The sequence below is a fragment of the Myodes glareolus genome, chromosome 7, assembly GCF_982192425.1.
Source record: "Myodes glareolus chromosome 7, mMyoGla1.1, whole genome shotgun sequence".
NCBI classification, from domain to species: Eukaryota; Metazoa; Chordata; class Mammalia; order Rodentia; family Cricetidae; genus Myodes; species Myodes glareolus.
In genome coordinates this window covers 21,799,072-21,818,635 of record NC_142032.1, presented here as the reverse complement: position 1 = coordinate 21,818,635, position 19,564 = coordinate 21,799,072, and the positions used below count along the sequence as shown (strand labels likewise).

Genomic DNA, 19,564 nt, shown 5'->3' with positions numbered 1-19,564 from the left:
TTGTACATGGACCATCTGCAGATAAACACACAAGATGAAAGCACAGCAATGAACTTGAACTAGCCCAGTTTCACAGATTTGTGACATCATTCCAGATCAGGGGCCTCTGTCTAGGACTGATCAATCTTGTGGGTACTACAAGAGCTGGGACGGATGGCCTGGGGCAGGGTTGGGGAGAGTTGCAGACTACACCCTGCAAGAGACTGCCTTACCTCGGTTGTGCTGCAAGAGCACAATGGTGGGGTTGACGATTGTGGTGGAGGGGTAGGCAGATGACGGTTTGCTTGTTGGAAGGAAGGCTTGGGAATTAGTTTCAATATGGGAAGAAGAAACTTCATTTAATAAAGGACTGCCCTGAAAAACAAAACATTAGAAAGAAGAGTGAATACAAGTTATCTAGAATTAAGACTCTGTAAGAAGGAATAAAAAACCTTTACAAAGACATTAATTATAAACAAAAATGTAACCAATGAGTCAATTCCAGTTAGAAGGTTAATCTGGAAATTTATTCTCCTTGTATGTATTAGTAAGGGGCAAGAGAAGGAAGGTAAGTAAATGTTGCTGAAAGTCTCAGAATCATCCATTATTTTCACCTAGTAATAGTTGTGTATCAATCTGGTTACTAAAAAGCAAATTCAAATCAAAATAGAACAACATGCAAAACTCATGCAATTCTAAATGCGATCCAAGAACGAGAACTGGTTAAGTGGAAAAGTCAGGGAAGTTAAGGCACCCTATAGAGAGATGTCAGAAAGAACAAAGAGGAACCCCTTTATAATAGTTCTCAGGAAAGTTATTATGAACTTCAGAATCACTGAGCAAATCCAGCAGCTTTGGCTTCTGAGCTCTAAGCAGGATCCTACCTTGCTGGGACATTTCTTCACTGAGCATCAAAATAACAGAAGTTCTTTGAACCAAGACATGGGAGCATCTTGACTTAATTTAAATACTTGAGACCGCCCCCAGCAATATTAACAAATTACTAACACTTTGGTAATCTGATGATGGGGGTAATACCAGCCTTTTGTTTCCTCTACCACACTTATAGATTCTGCAAAGTTTTTATTTTATATCTTCCAAACCTTAAAGCAAAGATGGCAATCCTCATGACCTAGTTCTGGGAACTGAACTTAGGGCTGAGCCTGTGCTAGGCAAACACTCTAATATCCTCAGCCCCAGGATGGCATTCTTTTCCCTTTCCCTTTTGTTAAAGATAGGCTCTCACTATAAAGCCCAGGCTAGCTTGAAATTTTCTAAGTAGACCAGGTTGGCATCAAATTCAGAGATCCACTTGCCTCTAGACATGCATCACTATGCTTGGCAAGATGGCATTCTTAAAGGTGTTTAAGAACAAGATATTGGTAGCTATTTTTAAAAAAATTAAGCTCAGAGACAGCTACTGCATATACAGCTGCAAGACAAGGACCCCATGCCTCCCTCTTCTGCCACCACACAACACAATACCCTGCAAGTAGCAGGTGCTCAGAAAAATACTGTGTGAGTGACAGGAGCTATCTACCAGCAAGGAATATGTGGGCTAAGCTTTGTGGCAAGAGAATGCAGGTTCATGAGGAGAAGTGTGGGTTTCAGCACCCTGGACAGCTCTTGACACACAGTAGGGGCTTTGCCACCAATGCCTTGGTTGGGTTTTCTTTAAGATGTTCCCTGGATCGCCACTTCTATGAGCTCAATTTTGTGAGTAAGATCTTTTTCCAAGGCTTGAGGAGTTTGTGTCAACTTACAGCCTGGATGCCACTCACGGGGCATCCAAAGGGGAAGTCAAGCAGTCTGCTTTTAATCTCTAACTGTTACCTAAAGCCAAAGTAAACGTTATTAAGTCAACTTCTGGAAAGTCTACTGCAGAACAATTAGGAAAATTGGACAAATTGTGTACACTATCTCAACTAATCTGTCCTGGCACACACACACACACACACACACACACACACACACACACAAAACAAACCCCAATATGCAAACCTAGAGCTAAACAAATGCCCAAAAGCAGAGTACATACCAGGATGTCTTATAGCAATATCTGAGTGCACTCTGCTAAAACTCACTCTGCTTGCTGCACAGAGAAACACACTAGAAAGATATCAGTACATCCTAAAGCAGAATGCCTTCAAATTCACCTAGGAGGAGAGGAATACATCAGTCTGCAGCAGAGATGAGCTCCAAAGCTCAAGCAGAAGAGCCAAACTTGTGGTTACAGCTGCCCTGGTCCTGGTCTAACTACCCTGAGTTCTATCTGGAGATCGGAGAAGAGTTCCAGCCCATGGTGTCATCGTTCTGTAAGCTTCCTTGTGCCTAACACTTCATTACAATTTCCCTACAGAGCCAAATAAGAACTTTCCTTCCTGTTCTCTGATTTGATTCAGCTTAACAAGCCATTTAAGCTAGCTTTGTTAGCATCCTTCCTCCAACAAAGGATGCTAGTAAATGCTTAGCTCGATCAGCAAATATTCAGCTCACTGTACATCTGTAAATAGTGTTTATGGCCTCAACATCAAAACCCTTTAGATACTTGCAACCAAGTGAGAGGCCCTGGCCCCAGCCCCTTCCCAGACCTTCCAAATCCATGATATATAAACTCGACTTCTCTAGCCTAGAGAGCGGCTGTATTCTACCCCCTCCTCCAGACTCTTCAAGAGCAGGAGCCCTGGCTCATTGTAAGTGGACCTGTGGAACCTAACTGCTTAAAAGCTGGTAGGGATGAAGCCATCACTAACTAACCAGTTACTTCTTCATTCACTAGTCCTCAGCAATGCAGCCAACAGTAACCAGATACTTCACCTATGCTGAACCAAACCATGAGTTCCTATCATGGGAACTGTGACTATTCAACCCCACTGAACCTTATGATGCCATACATTCAGATTCTCTCATCCTGGGCTCCTAGAGAAGAAGACATACTGTGCCGGAAGCAGCTGGGCCAGCTGTGAAGAGACTCACACTGAACTGTCAAGACCTTCCAACTTCCAGCAATTAGTGATATACAAGTTTGTCACCAAAACCACAGTGGCCTCTTCCTCAGGGGCCCTAGTAATTACCTGTCTTGTGAGAGAAGGTCTTGACATACAGGTTTTCGATGCATTTACTCAATTAAACCTCTCCTCCCCCACACCGTCTCTGTACTTCTGTTAAAAAGAGAGCTCACTTATGGAATCAGCCCAGAGGGAACCTGCTCCTCATTCACAACTCTCGCTCCGTCATTCCCACACCTGCCTATGGCTCTCCACGGGACCCTGCAGCTTTCCTCAGCCTTGAGAGCAATCTCTGTCAGGTCTGAGTAATGGCCACAGGTGCTTCTCAAAGGAAAGACAGAGTTCCACCAGGAAGACGTGCACTTGCAATAGAGCAGAGAAGAGAAAGTTCTTCAAAGTCAAGAGCGCTCATAGGTGGCCCACAGGATGCACAGGGAGGCATGCACTCGGAGACAGCAAACACAGGGCCAGCCATCACACAAGCACAGTGGCCAAGGCCTCCTCAGAACTTAGTACTTCAGTGAGAAAGGGAGGGTTTTACTGCCAGGAGCAGACATTCAGGAAGCCGTGGGGAAGGGGGTCCAGCAAGCTTACGGTACTTGTGACAGCTCCCGGGAGGTCAGGCTCCAAGCCTCTGTGGAGGTCCTCCAGTATGGGAGGGACCAGCGGAGGTGGTGGTGAGGGTGGTGGCCTCTGGCTAGCAGGGGGGAGGGAGCCACAAGCACTGGCTGGCTGGCTGTGGTGGGGCCGCCTCTGCAGATGAGGGGGAATGAAATCATCTAGTGTCGGGAAGGTCAAAGGTGAGGCAGCAGGGGTGGTCGCCGGGATAGTGTGGACGCAGCCAAGTGGCCCCAGAGATGCCGGAGTAGTGGCAGTGCCTTCTTGCCCTCTGTCAGTATTAACCAGGTAGAGAGGGACAACTATTACCTCAGACGAGGCTTGGCTGGAGGAGGTGGCATCCTGTGGGAAATAAGGGGTCGTTACGCAAAGGGGACTGCAGAGAGGCAGGAGTTCCACATTTAAACAGTTGCGCACGGACATGCAGTGATGCACTTTGAGAAATATTTAATCAGTGCCCTTTCCTCAGAGTACATGAGACAGTCAGTGCTAGCCAGTGCTAGCCAGCTGGCCTCCTGACACTCTATGACACAGAGGGAGCCCCATCCAAGTTCACTTTCCATCCATCTATTTTTGAATCCTTTTAACACTTTATGAGGGAGAAAGAGAGCAAACAACAGAATACGCAGGCAGGCAAGCAGGCAGTGTCTAACGTTGCTAAACCGCCACACAGCCTGCAAGCTTGGGAATAAATACAGCTTCTTTGGCACCTTCTAAGAGGATACAAACACTCTATCTTACCACATTATTAGTCTATGAATTCCACGCTCTGGCATCCTGAGACATTTACAGACAAGAGACAGGGAGACAGAAGAGGCTACGCTGGGCAGTTTAAAGCGAAGAATTCAGGATTCAAGCGCTGTAGTACTAACGAGGAGAGGGACGGTAGGGAAGCCCAGAGAACAAGCGAGCCACTAGAATTGGTTTTGAGAGAGACAGCATAGAAGACACACAAACATTCCTAGTTTCTTGCCTTGGCTGGATAACACGGCTGCAAAAGGTAAGTTTCTTTGTTCTTCTGGCTTTCGAGATCAGAGGTAACCTGGGGGCCTAGCACGGGAGGTCTCACTGCATCTGGGAACAAAGCCCATGTCCCCAGTGTGGGATTCTCACCACGGTTACCAGCATCTTTGCGGTGGTCAAAGAATAGCTTGGGAGGGTCAGGAGGAGGAGCAGGGGGTGGTTTTCCTGTGCTGGCTGTGGCTGTGCCAGGGACAAGGCTGGGCGCTGGTGCCTGGGTGCCTGCAGCCTCCGAGGGAGTGTCTTTGGCTGAGTCATGTGCAGCAGGAGGGTAGGTTTCCAATGTTGCCCGGCAAATGTTATTGGATAAAGACGGGACATATAAGCTGCTGACCTTTTTATTCCCTGTGGTCTCATGATGTGGGTTAGAGCTCACATTCTTACTATACACTAAACTGGAGCCTACATAGTGTGGCTGGGGCTGGGAGGAAGCATCAAGGACCATGGACCCCAAAAGCAATGAACCAGGACACGCTGCCCTTTTGGGAGCCAATCTAGCTGCCAAGGGAACAGAGATGGGCTGAGGCAGTGAGGGGTCCTGCTGGATGGGGGTGCTGGGCGGGATGTAAGGCTTTGGTGAGCTCATGTAGAGGGAGTCTTTGTGGGTGCGGTGAACGGTGGGGAGCTGCCATGCAGAGCGGTCCTTTTGAGGGAACGGAAGGCGTGGGGGAGATAGAACCTTTAGTAGTGGTTTCAAGACATGACATCAGAACAGGGAGAGAGAAGAAGAGGGAGATGGAGAGAAGGATCATTAGACACAGCACACAGCATGATAAAAGGCAAAACAACTCTTGGCAGACCTTTGAGCAAATCCTTCTGGTGCCCACAGCTGTCGTCTGGGCAGCTCCAAGGACTGACTCACACTTACCTGCAGGGCTGGCCTGACTCACAAGCCAGGGAGACCTGGTCAGCTCCAACACCAATGCTTGTCTGGCTGCATCTTTATTGACCCTCTGACTCAAGAACATGCTCAAGGGCTCACCTGCCAGTGAATGACGCCCCAGAGTTAAGTCCTCTTTCCTCCCCAAACCCCCCCCCCCCGCTTCTTCAAGGCTCTTATTGAAGCCTTTGGTTTTAAAAGTTTAAGTTCATTAGACTTGTCTGAGATACTTTAATTCTTTCCCAGTAGGAAAAAGAGAAAGGGAGGCCCTCCTGTGTCCGTGTTCACAGGAGGCAGATGTCTTCCTTGAGCCTCTGATTCAGCTCTCAATTCTACAAGCATACAAAATTCACTGAGGGGAGGAGGACATTTAAAACTGAGTCCATGTGTTTTCTTTCCTCAGAAGAAATCATCTGATAGAATTAATCACTAAGAACATAGCTGAGAATGTAGCTCAGTTTGCCTGGTGTATATAAAGCTCTGAATTCAATCTCTAGAATTATAATCAAAGGGCATGGACACAGTCAAGAGATTAAAAGCATGTAGTCTCCCACTTCTGAGGCACAGGGTCAAAAGAAGTCTGAGCCATCTGGCATGTAATTAGCCTATGGGGCTGGGCTGAGTCTGGTTTATTCAGTCGGTCCATCACCATGCACAGGAAATCATTTCTATACAACTTTAGTCACAGTGTGAGAGCAAAGCTCTGGTAACAGGCTCAGAGTTACAGTTAAAACCCGTACCTCTCCCTTCTCCACACAACAGCTTTCTTGCATGGGTCTCAGTAGGCAGAGGGACAGGAGGCATGGTGACCCTCCAGCCTGGTCCTTCTCAGCCAACCTGTGGCTCACCTGGGAACTAGACTCCGGAGAAGAAGCACCAATGCTCCCTCCCAGACTTTACTCGCTGGCCCTGATCTTCAGACTTCAGCATGAGAACAAAACCAGAACCGTCCTTTAAGTGTACACATGTGAAAGTCTAGAAGTTGGTGAATTATGGCAGACGTGTTGTAGTCAAAACCTAGGAAGGGGCTGGGAAGATGGCCCCATGAGTAAGCTTGCTTGCTCTACAAGCATGAACACCTGAGTTTGAATCTCCAGGACCAAAATAAAGAGGTTGGCATGTCTGTAAATTCTTGTAACCCTAATGATGTGGGGTGAGAGACAGAGGGATTCCAGAGCTCACTGGCCAGCTGACTGGCCGTAAGGGCAACCTTGGGATTCAGTGAAAAGCCCTATCTCAAAGGTGCAAGAAAGAAAACCATTAAGGAAACCACCTAACATCCTTCTTCTGTCTTCATATATGCGCACACACACATGAGCACAGCTGCATATGCACATGCATGTGCCATACACACTGATTACACTGAGGCTAATTCTCATTTTATTTTATATTTTGTAGGAGTTATGTGAAAAAGGGAAAAGACATTAGAAAGGGGACTAGGTGACAAATTGAAAAAATCTTTATGACTCTGGATCAGACTATCATCCAGAAACAATGAACAGCCTGCACCTAAAACATAAATCTGAGATGACAGATAGTCTAGGTGGAGAGACAACTACCTGGGTATTCTCAGTTAACCAGATCTATGTCTTGTCCCACATAGTGCCAATGGAGTGTGGCCATTTATACACGCCCCAAATCCACAACCAAGAGGCCCTCTGGTGATGAACTTAGGCTGAGTGCTGGGACACTCTGCAGTCTAGCTTACAATACCCAGACACAGCAACTGAACTAGCCCCCACCACTGGGATGGTCAAGTAGGGATAGGGCTGATGAGAAGCGAGCAGAAAATCATTTCGCTCCGGGCTCAGATTTACTTTGACTTTACACTAGAGCATCTTGCACATTATTCCTTTTGTCCAAACATAGAAATCTGCTTCTATGAGTTTTAAACTTAATTCACCCATGGCCATGTATGGTACTAGGACTGCATGACATCAGGCACAAGCCCTCCTAGGGTTGTGACCTTGCAGAGAGGACACTTCCCCAGAGTGTCCGCAATACACACAGAGTCAAAGGACTTCCTGTCTCAGGGCTTCTTTTAACTCTAGAGGAGGAGAGAGTTAGGCTAAGCAAGGACACAAAGGAACAGCTTTTTGCTTCAACCTAAGTATTGCAGCCCAATCTGCCCCCTGACCACTAACGAAATTCCACATCTTTTTGGAAGGTGGGCCTATGGGAGAGGGAGGCTATTTGGAAAACATGAGTTCATAGTTTATATAGTTTCCAAACTCATCCAAACTGCCAAACCTCATCTCTACTAGGATTACCATGCTGATGCTGACATCACAGAAAGGGACACTGTGGTTCCGTGGTCCGGGGAATAGCAGGTAGCAAGCCCAGGTGGGCAAGACATAGGATTCCCACCTAGCCCATCCATCTTCTGGACCCCAACTCAGTCCTTAAGGGAAGATGTTCTGCCAACAGATCCATAAACTCCACAGGGCTGGAACAAAGCCAAGTAGTTATCCAACTTGCTTTGCCTTTATTGAAGCCCATGTGCAATTATAGCAAGCACTACACAGTTAAAGATTCACGTTTACTTTCAGAAACTAAATCTGCAAAGTAGTAGACATTCTTAACGTTCAAATGGCAAATCTTACATTGGATGTGCAGGACAAAATTCTTGGGTCAGCTGTTTGACAGTCTCCCTGAGGGCAGCCCAGGAAACGTGAAGTTGAAGGACAAACAGATCAAAGCACGTGCTGACGTAGAGATATCACAGGATGCTCAACCTTACTATCCAGCTTCCCTTATGAACTCCTGGAGGACAATGTTTAGCCCATTGGCTTGAGTACTAGTACCTAATAAAGTTGTGTTAAATGCAAGTATTTTCAAAGGACTCACATTTATCTCCATGTGATATTTATTTATTTACTTATATGGTACTGGAAAACGAGTTATGGGCCTTGTTCAGGGGTAAGATTTTCATCCCTGAAATACAACCCTACCCTGGACCATGTTTTGGTGTGTATATCACAAAACCAAGAGGCATTGGAGGGTTAGCCTTTGGTGAAAGACAATGTACTTCAATCTCTGCTTTGACTAGATCTTGTGTTCAAATCTGGGTAGAGTAACAGTACCCATCCTTGAGACAACTGCGAGGAAGCGCCACTGCCACAGACAACACGTTACATACTCAGAAAACTTTCAGAAATGGGGAAATTTCAGCAAGTCTTTTAATGGACAAGTGATCTCTGGGAGGCCAGGCATCTCCACAGCTCCTGGCTCCAACCAGGGCCTAGGTGGACAAGGCTGAAAGTGGGGAGGTAAGTCAAGACAGGAGGGAGAAAGGCTTTACAGTGCAGCCTTTTGACAAGACAGATGAGGGACAAACTGCAGAATGAGGAGTCGGGTCTGTTCTAGAAGCATTAGAACGAGGCAGGGCAGCTTGTACCACCCAGGGATCTTCTGAGCAGTAGCATCTCCTATAAGGAAGATGGCTCCATTCCATGTTAGTGGCTCCTCCTTATAAGCATCCTTTACACATCACTAGAATTAAAGAATCTATGCCTTTTAACAAAATAACAGAGTATAGAGAGGAGAAGGAAGAAAGGGTAGGAAACCACCCCAACAACTAAAGTCAACCCTACTCCAAACTGTAATAGCAGTACAGGGCTGCCTCCCATGCAAGTAATGGCCATGCCTAACCCGGCTTAGCTTTCAAGATCACATGAGATTGTGCTGGTTCACGGTAGTATAGCTGTAGATGGGGGATTTTCTATTGCAGAGCAGAGCTGGACTGTGAAGCCAGCCTGTGTGTGCTGCCATTGTGATTTCTGTCCTCAGGCCTTTGGGCTACTGGGTTTATGGTCTGGTCACAAATACCTGATGTCCCTCTGTGACCACAGTGTTCAGAGTCTCAGCTTTAGAAAGTTAGTGGTGTAAATACCGGAGGGTTTCCTCTGATTATGCTCTAAAGAATTCCTTAAAAATAAGCTCAACCTGCCCAAGGCTAAATGAATTCCTTCTTTTAGAACCCTTCCACGTGTCTATTAATCCTAGAAAACAGCAGGCCTATTCCCAACAGCCTCACAGACTAAAACCTCAGCCCATACTCCTGCTCCCTTTGATCCCAACTCTCCTCCTAAGAAAGCTATTTCAGAGATAAGCAAAGACTGAACCCCTACTCCACAATCCAGCTGGGTTAGCAGGAAGCCACAAGTTTGGGCTGCCAAGTTTGAGAATAGGCACCACTACTGAGTTCCCACCCCATCTGTGGGCACACACCTACCTGGGGCTTGTCAGTGGAAAGGCTGGGATGCACGCTTCTATAGCCCTTGGCAGCAAGTGGGGAGGGCTGGGCGTTGCCATTGGCATCAGCACTGGACGAAAGTCTCCACTCCTCTGTGGCAAGACAAAAAACAAAAACAAACCCCATCACTCCAAGGTAACACCCGCTGGCTTTTCTTGAATTCAAGGATCCCGGGTGCCCCAAGGCACACGAGGAAAGTAGGCATGCAAAGCCGTACCTGCTGAAGGGTCCCCTTGCTCCAGGCCTGTGAGCGGAGCGAGAAGGATGAAAACAAAAAGGGAAAAACAGAAACGGTTACGTTTGAGGGAAGCAAGCATGAGACACACTGGCCGATGAAAATCAGCAGCCCTGGCCTGACACAAAACACCCTCAGTCACGACGGCCCCATTACCATAGGAACCCACTTGAAACCATGATGTGTTCACAGGCACTGACCTTTGAGAACACAAGGCTACATTCACAGGAATGAAGAAACAATTGTTCCTTGACGTTCTTTACAGACTGAAAGGCAAAAGAACTCTCTGCCGCCCAGTCCTTCGCAGTCTCATTCCCCATCCCAAAGCTTGCTGTAGGCTAAGCATGACTGCACCTTAGCAGGCTGAGTTAATTACTGGACCCTAGTGGTAGAACATGACTGAAGCCTCTATAGCATGTTTTCGGTTTTGTTTTTTTTTTGGGGGGGGGGGGGCGGTGGCTTGTTTGCTTGTTTGTTTTTTGATCCCTGTCTTCGTCCCATTGCACAAGGCACAAAAACATTCACAATATGGGCTGGAGAGGTAAAACATGAGGACCAGAGTTCAGATCAGAAATTTCAAAGGCTTTGACACGGTATATAGTATCATTCTTCTTCATATTTTTCTATCAGTCATTTAAAATATAAAAGCCACCTTAGCCAATAAGCTGGATTTTGCTCGTGGCCAGTTTGGCCACCCCTACTCTTGCAATCTTTTAACATCCCGTCCCCTATTTCCTGAAGAACCTTCTTTTCTCACTCCTGTAGAGACAAGCAGGGGACTCACTGTCCTTGAAGTCCAAGCCTCTACTTCAGTGTGGGTCTCTCAGACCAACAGTAGACTTCCCAGATGACAAGTTGAGATGTACAAACATTTATTAAGCACCTTTCGGGGGCCAGACATGGCTCCACTTTACACCTATTTAGTATTTAATTTCATTAAATGCTTACTGTACTTCATGGATGAGAAAGGAGAGAGGCCAAATGCATTGCCCAGATCAGAAAGCATCACACAGAGGGATGAAGCAGGACAGTAGCACACACAATGTTGAGTGGGTAGGGAGGTGGGAGTGGATCTACAAGGGGTTGGGAAGGGGAAGGTGATCAAAACGCTTTGTAAGATCTTCTCAAAGAATAAAGGTATTATTTCTAAAATATCCTTATTTGGGAGGAAACAACATATTGTCACACCCCCAAATCCAGAATTTTAAGGTGACTCAGTTATACTCCCTTGTATAGGTTGCCTATTACATCTCTGCCACTGCCTTACAGACAACTCATAGCTAATTGTCTTCTCCAAGAGCTGCCATGTTAAAGACTCACAGGGTATGTGTTCCACACATGCTGCTATTACTGCACTGTACTGGTTGGGTAACCAGAGCAAGGCTTTAACCACACTAAATTTCACATTTCTTATCTGTAAACCAGGATCCCTCCCCCGTGACCTTCTCTCAAAGTTGCCAAGGAATCTGAGATCAAGCATGTGAAGGTAACCATTTAATACTCACTACTAGCTAGGTGCCTGGCCCAGAGAGCTTCATGTACCTGGCAGCCCCGAGAATACAAGTGACATTCTGTGACAATGGCCCTTCATCCTATTCACTCTAACACTTTTCATCTCCCTTCTTTTCCAAGTTGCTGTTTCTAGACACCCCTTGTTGGGCCACTTTTCAAATGCATTGACTTTATATACACACCAGACAGCAATAGGCTTGTTCCTTGACAATGGGGGCAAATGCAGCACACAGACTTAGGGACACGTTCTTCTGCCGACTTTTCGGCTGCCTGCTGGGTAGGTTCTATTCAAGTCACACTAGAAAACAGACACGTCATGGAAACGGAGGAGTGACTGTTCTTCTAAACTACAGGCTTCAGAAGGAAGTGATCCTCATGCAATCAGATCACTTCTTGTGAGCTCAATCTTCTGACTTGTTGACTGCATCCTCACCTGCAAAATAGACATGACTCTTCCATGAGTCACAGGACCAAATGAACGTATATGGCACAGCGGCGGGAGAGACAGATGGCTCAGTGGTCCAGAGTATTTGTTGCTCTTGCAGAGGACCCAGGTTCAAGCCCCAACTAGTCAGTTTTCTTTAAGGGTGTAAACCCTGATATGTCAGCATGGTGGTTCACAACCAACCCTAACTCTAGTTCCAGGGAATCTGATGCCCTTTTCTGACCTCTGCAGGCACCAGGCATATGGCATATACACGGTACATGCAGGCAAAACACATAAAGTAAATTCAAACATATTAAAATAAAATATATGGCATAAAGTAGGGCTTTATAAAGCTAAAATCCAAAGCACAGGGAGAGAAATCCCCACAGATATAAATTACAGGGTATGTGTGTATTTATTATGGTTTGGGGTTTTGTGTATTTTATGTCAATGTGTGTAGAATATATATATATATATATATACATACATACATACATATTTGCCTATGTATGTGCATGTGGAGGTCAGAGGTCAACAACTAAGTGTCTTCCAGTCTCTATCCATCCTGATTTTTGAACAGGTCTCTCACTAGACTTGGCACTCACTGATTCAATTAGACTGCTCACTCACTAGGAAGCCCACAGTGTGTGTATCTCTCTCTCTCTTTCTCTCTCCTCCCCACTCCAGCACTGGGGTTATAGACAAACAGCTATGTTGGGCTTTTACAGGAGAGCTGGGGATTCAAGACCAAGGCCCTCGTCCCAGCACTGGCAGTACTGAGTCATCATCAGAGCCTTGTCTGTTTTTGAATCAGGGTCTTAATATACAGTCTGGCTGTAGCCCAGGCTGGCCTCAGACTCTCAGCAATTCTCCTGTTTCTGCCTCCCTAGTAGTGAGATTACAGGCGTGTAACACTACAATCAGCTCAAAACATCAGAAAATTCCCAGAGATATAAACTACAGTATATGATCTCTCCATTTAATAAAATCAAAGTCATCATACTGCCCTTGGAAATGACTCGGGTTTTCTTTTTTTTTCTCTTCTCATTTCAAATCTTCAAAACTGCTTCCCTCACTGTGCCCAGAAGGTTAGTTCCCCAGATCTCAGTAAGCAGCCTGGTTCCTCCTTACTGAAGGAGAGCATATCTCTGGCATCTTGTCAGTCCTCATCCATTATCTTTTCTTCTGAATCTCCAAGGTTGGGAGCAGCCCTGTGCCAATTATATCTGAGAGCACGAGGTGAAGCTTTACATACATAGTCATCAGTCACGGACTGCTGATGGAAGAGACTGTCAAGATGCTTCCTCCAATAAAATGGAAGGTTGGCTTATAGGTAGACTTGCAGCCTGGAGATGCTTAACCCTTCAGTAAAAGACGTAATCCACTTTGCCTTGTATCCCCATCTGCTCTTTATGGACCTTTCTGTCCCGTGGTTAAAGCCTCCAGAGAGCTGCTTTTATCTTATTCACTTCTAATTTCATTTTGGTTTCTTGCTTATTTAAAAAAAAAACCAAACAGTAATTTCTTCTTGGGGTTTTAGGCTACTGTTCATTAAGGCAGACTCACGTGGTCGGGAAAGAGCTCACAAGGTGATGACCTGTGCTAGAAGTAGGTTCACGTGTGCGCTGACTCTCACTTCTACCTTCCTTTTATTTATGTGACATAGTGGAGCATTTAATATCATGAATGAAAAAGTCTGGCCTTTACCCTAGGCTTCTGGGAGGTAAATCCCAAGTCCCTGGAATGCTACACCGAATAAGAATGTCTTGTTTACCTGGGGACTTGAACCACACCAATATGATTTGGAGCCAGGACTCTGAGCCAGTAAGAGCTTCATTGCCTACTAGACGGGTCTTCAAAGAAGACAGTGGCACCTATGTTCAGAGCCCTAGTAGAACTTCAGACACAGAGGCTCACACACTGGCGCTAGGAAACCATGTGTCTAGAATGCTTTGGTGTTTCCCCAGACCCTATACCATGCACTTCTCTGGGCTGATTTTAATCTCTATCCTTGGCCTGTAGTAAACAAACTGGACCCTTTGAGCATTAGCACTGAGCCTGAGGTGGTTTGAGAAGTCCCCTAAATTTGCAGTGGGGTGTCAGAAGGGAGGATGCTGTCTTCTGAGGCTCTTTCCTTGAACTTTTCAGTGGGCCCTAATTCTTAAACATATGCTCATAAAAATGACTGATTTAATGGGTAAAGAGCACCTAGTTTATGAGACATTTGCCACTGCCAATCAGAAGAGTGTTGCAGGGTATCTGTACACTGTGTGAATATATATTGCTGTGACTTGGTTTAATAAAAAGCTGAATGGCCAACAGTCAGGCAGGAGAGGTTAGACAGGACTTCCGACAGAGAAAGGAACTCAGGAGGTTAGAATCTAGAGGTATGAGAGATGCCAGCAAGACACAGAGCAAGTACGACATACAAAATGGAAAGGAGGTAAAAAGCCACATGGCAGAATGTAGATTAATAGAATTAATAGAAACAGATTAATTTAAATTATAAGCACTAGTTGGGAACAAGCCTAAGTTAAAGGCCAAGCTTTTATAATTAAAAATTTAAGTCTCCGTGTCATTACTGGGGAGTTGGGGTCCCAAAGAAAGCCCAGCTACAAAAGGGCAAACATAAGAATCACACAAGAGGAAACGAGTTAACTGTGGCTGCAAGTCATTCTGTCCTAGGGTAACTTTGCAGCAAACACTGGGGCCAATGAGTACAGTGCCCAAAATGCAAGAAACTGCTAACTAGAGACTGGCGTGTGAGTCAGGGGACAACATCTGAGGTTAGCTATTCGGCCTCCAGACCACACCAGAAAGGAACTGGGAATTGCACCCATGTCCAGCGTAGACTCCTTAACTACTCTTCCAAAAGGGTAAAAACAAAACAACCATAAAAACCACTGACCTAGGACACTGGTAAAGCAAACACCCAGACATGCTAGGTAATAAGATCAAAAGGAAACAAGGAGAAGAGTAACGAGGCTTCTCCCTGGCTCAGGAAGTCAGTACTGAAATTATTCCCACATTCTCAGGTGTCTCTAATCCCATGGTCCAAGGTCCATAATCAGAGCTGAGGTGTTGGTCAGGGACCTGGGGTCCAGCTACCATTCAAAAAAAATATTCTGGGGTACAGAAATGGCTCAGTGGTTAAATGCCCTTGCTGTTCTTTCAAAGAACCCTGGGGTTCAGTTCTCAGCACCTACATGGGACGGGGAAGCAGCCTGCAACCACCTAGAATTCCAGGTCCAGCGGCGTCTGTCACCTCTGTTTTCCACTGACACCTGCACTACATTTGCAACCCACATAGTGGCACGTACATACATAATTAAAAGTGAAATTCAAAAGTTTTAGATGTATATATCATAAACATTGAGTCTGAACAGTGGATTTAAATGGGCCATCTCTGAGGGCCCAGCTTCCTTCTCCCTGCCCTGATGCTCACATGTGTGCCCCATCTTGGTAGCAGCAATCCACGACAGAAGATTTCTCAATTTTCCTCTGGTTCATGTGGACTCACAGGACTCATGGATTCGCACTGTGGACTTTGATTTCCAAATGCCTCCTAGAACTTTCTCCTGAAGCCCTTCTGTCAGGAAACTCAGCATAGCAATGATGGAACAGAACATCTCTTCCCAACATCCTTCACAAATCCCTCATCTCCATGAGAACCATAATCTAGAAAACCACCAGGTCAGCCTGGGGTCCTTGAGTCTCACATCAAGCTTTATTATTTCATTCTTTCAAAGATACTTTATCTTGTCCTCCATCTCCACTGCCCTCACTCCTATCCCAGAACATCATGTCTTCAAACTGATAGGATTCAACCTTTAGCAGTCCTCCTGACGTACAGCAATAATGAGGACTATTAGTATAGGCCTATGCGAAACACTTGTTATGGGAGAGCTCAATTAATGCCACCGACTCCAGTATAATAGCACCCAGTTTATAGATGAGAAGATTGATCCATCTAAGATCCATCTTAGATCCATCTAAGGTTGATGGATTTGCCCAGATTTCAAAGACAGAAAATGCCAACGCCAAAACCCAGGAGACTCTGTGATAGTCTAGCTGTCTCTCTCAAGAGAAGGGAGCTAGAGCAATGGCTGACAATTGGAGGTATCTCTGTAACGTAGGTGTTGGGAGCCATTTAAAGACTGGCGCTTCTAGCTCAGGCAAATAGTCAGCAACATAGAAACTTATAGGGGTGAATGGGGGTGGCAAAGATGGAGAGCACAGGTGATGAAGGGATCCAATAGCCTCGGTTTACTAGGAGGAAGACACTTATTTACTATAAGATGCATCCTAGAGGAGAAACTGTCACCTCTGCTTTACCAAACCAGCATAATTTCTAATGACACTCAAGCATTTATCATTATAGCCACAGGCAAGTATAGTTTCCACCTCTTATCAAGGAAGCTTCTCTTTGCAACAAAGACCACTACAGAAAATCACAACCTGTTAAATGCATGGTTGTGAATCCCAGTCCCAACCAATACATCTGCAATACAAGTCCTACACTTATGGCTCAGGGATCATTGTGGAAAGGTGGGCAGAAAGATTCTAAGAGGCAGGGGAACAGGAAGCTTGCTGTGAGATTGTGCTGCCTAGCATCGCCAGAGATGCTGTATCCATGAAGTCTCACCAAGATGGCTGCCTAAACATGACCTGCACAAGGACAACACCAGCAGACATGATAATGTGGAAGGGGGAAGCTCACGAGGCCTCGACCTTAGACAAAGAACTAGAGGCAACTGAGGAACGCTGATTGCGGCAGAAGTAGTCTTCTCCAGGGAAGAGCACATCGTTGGCTATCCAATGCCAAAGGGCCAGCCCAGAAAACATATATATATACAGGTGGTAGTATACAGTCAGGGCACCCTGCATTCAGATATTTAGGAATACACCCACAACCATCACCACCACCACTGCCGCTGCCACCGTAGCCGCCGCCACCACCATCGTCGCCATCACCACCACCACCACCACCAATAATGACAAAGAAAATGAGGTCATGATCTTAATGAGACTAAAGACTGGGGGTTCATGGGCGAGGCTGAAGGGAGAAAATGAAATTATATGATAATATTTGTTGCTGTTTTGTTTTTCAAGGCAAGGTTTCTCTTTGTAGCCTTGCCTGTCCTGGAATACACTCTGTAGACCAGGAGGGCCTCGAACTCACAGAGATTCACCTGCTTGTGCCACCTGAGTGGTGGGATTAAAAATGTGCACCACTAACACCTGGCACTATAATCTTTTTTGAAAAAAATAAATTTATTTTTAAAAAAGGTGTGCATGACTGATAACTGCCTCTCAGTTCTTCCAAGTACATGTACTGTTAGAAATTTTTTAAAACTTGCTGAAAATATTGAATTCTTTCCCAACAAATTCACTGGGATGAATTTGTAGGGATTACCACAGAACAAAAGATGGTACTTCCTGGAGCACCTCAACTGCACACATAATTCTGTAGCACAGTAGTTCCACAGCATGCGCCACAGTGGAGAGAGCCAAGCTCTGTAGTCGTGCCAGTTACAACCACTAGAGGGAGTTCAAGCCTCCCTCTCCATCGCCTAAGAATTGGTCAGTAAAGTTTGCTTCACTGACTTTCCCTTTGGATCATCTCTTCCCCACACACCCTACAGCCTTCTGAAGAAATTATTTTGCCTTTCTTCTCACCCACATATTTCCCAAAGAAGAGAAAAGCTGCAAACTGCAACAGGTCAGGAATCAAGAGTGGGCTTAAAAATAAGACCAAAAAGCCCCCGGCCAGCTTTTGGTGCAGAGAACTGCTCAGGCCTTCCCTAGGCCTAGGAACAAAGATGACCTCCCGGAGGATTGGTATTATTACTTCTAGGGAGTTTGTGTTTGAACCCCAGCCTGGCCTCATTCTCAAGCATCAATCTTGGTACCCATGACAGGTTGCTGGCGCAGGAAGTCAGGAGATGCAAGCATTACTCATTTGCATCCTACATAATTCCACCACACCCACCTCCCACTGCACCAAAAGTTGCAAGCCCTCTTTCCTTTATACTCTGGTTTCCAAGAGTGTGCTAAGCTTCCCAGTTTCCTGAGAAGAGAAAACCCCATTTTCTGTGGCCATTTTCAAATGTGGTTGATGAGCCAGCTCCACAGCATGACCTCAGAACTTGCCAGAAACATAAAATCAAAGACCTCACCTCAGACTTACAAGCAGGCACCACAAGTCTCAAACTCCGGGCTGGGCACATCTTGCCTGTCTACTTCTGATGACTGTGAGGCACAGAGAATGACAGCCCTATAGAGTGTTTAGAGACCGAACCACTCTATACTAAAGTAGGGATCACGAGGCTGTGCCTTCACCCAAAGCACAAGGCCACCTATCAGTCCAGAGCTTGACTCACTAAGAATCATCACAGAAGGGACAGAGTCACTGCCCTGGGGACCCTGGAGAGGAAGGACTTGGCTGATGAACTCACAACACTTCTCTCTAGTCCTGCAGAACCACAGGATATTCACCTTCTCTTCTGCATATCTCCCCTCCCAGTCTGCAGGGTAACACACCTGACTTGCTCTCATGCTTCGGAGAGTCCTGAGGGCTCACAGGGCTGCTGCTTGGGGTTTCCCTGTAGGAAGGCGAGGCCCGAAGAGTCACTGTTCCTTTTCCAGTGCAGATTTTTGTAGGGTCCATGTCTGAGAAATAAAAATCCAAAGGAGAGAGTTAGATCCAAGATACCTGAGGGAGCTACATGGTAGACTGTTAGCAGATGGTTACAGCAGGGGAATGAGATGAACCTGGGTACATCTATGCCTACTCTCCAACCATCTATGGCCAATGGAAATTAATCCGTAGCAGCATCATGAGATTAGGGAGGAGAGGCAAGGCACGTGCTGAGTAAACGCATGAATTACAATGTCAGCTGAAACATTTCCTGATGGAAGCTGGCTCATTCCTTCTATGAAATGAAGTTCAAATGGTTAAGCGGATTTCTGGCCAGTTAGTATGGCATGGCTCACAGGGGAGTTCGTGAAAGATCCCTCAAGCTTGTAGATCCCCCTTCTCACAGAAAAGGCAGCAGGCAATGAGGCACATCAGGGATGTCCTGAAGAGAATCTCTGCTGCTTGTGTTTCTCGCTGATTAAGACCCCTGAACTCTGAGAAAGAGGAGGTGCTGTTCATGGATGGGAGCTCTCACACTCCAACGTAATGAGAGAACACATAGCCGGCAGGGTGGTCAGATAGGCTCAGTCCTCACGCAGCACAACAGTGTCCTCAGAACCTCTGCTGATCTACATAGACTCCCAACCATCCACCTTCAGAGGCACCAGGGTCAACAACGGATCCTGGGCATCTTTAAGAAAGCGTTCAAAGCATCCATCCATGTCCAGGGCTATGTGTCCCCAGTCCCTCGGTGATGTTTTAAACCACAGACACTACTCAGCCTCCACAAGCAACATCTTTTCCTATGCAATTTAAAGCTTGCGAGGAGCTGTCTGTGTCTAGAAAGTTTCGTTTACTATTTCTGACCGTGGCTCACTGTAACGAACTGACAGTGTGGTTAGCAGAAAGGACGGCTTGCTTTAATGGGCCTGGTGCCACCCTTCAGGAAAATCAGTGATGAGGCAGGAAACTGGGGCAGACCACGCAATT

General features: G+C 46.0%; 1 protein-coding gene across 50 annotated transcripts in view; it reads right to left on the bottom strand.

Moving 5' to 3' along the window:
- The window catches only part of Sorbs1 (sorbin and SH3 domain containing 1), a 223,454-nt gene that overhangs the window by 85,490 nt on the left and 118,400 nt on the right, over positions 1–19,564 (bottom strand). For 20 of the 50 annotated variants that reach the window (XM_085693879.2, XM_085693872.2, XM_085693883.2 and 17 more), the window contains 7 exons: positions 18,478–18,606; positions 9,978–10,004; positions 9,740–9,852; positions 4,579–5,304; positions 3,915–3,947; positions 3,582–3,740; positions 213–354 (listed from right to left, as the gene is read on the bottom strand). In XM_085693879.2, the coding sequence (XP_085550005.2) occupies positions 213–354; positions 3,582–3,740; positions 3,915–3,947; positions 4,579–5,304; positions 9,740–9,852; positions 9,978–10,004; positions 18,478–18,606 (1,329 nt within the window). Of the gene's footprint in view, positions 1–212; positions 355–3,581; positions 3,948–4,578; positions 5,305–9,739; positions 9,853–9,977; positions 10,005–18,477; positions 18,607–19,564 lie in introns of all 50 variants that reach the window. The other 30 variants (XM_085693903.2, XM_085693874.2, XM_085693866.2 and 27 more) reach the window with 11 other exon arrangements.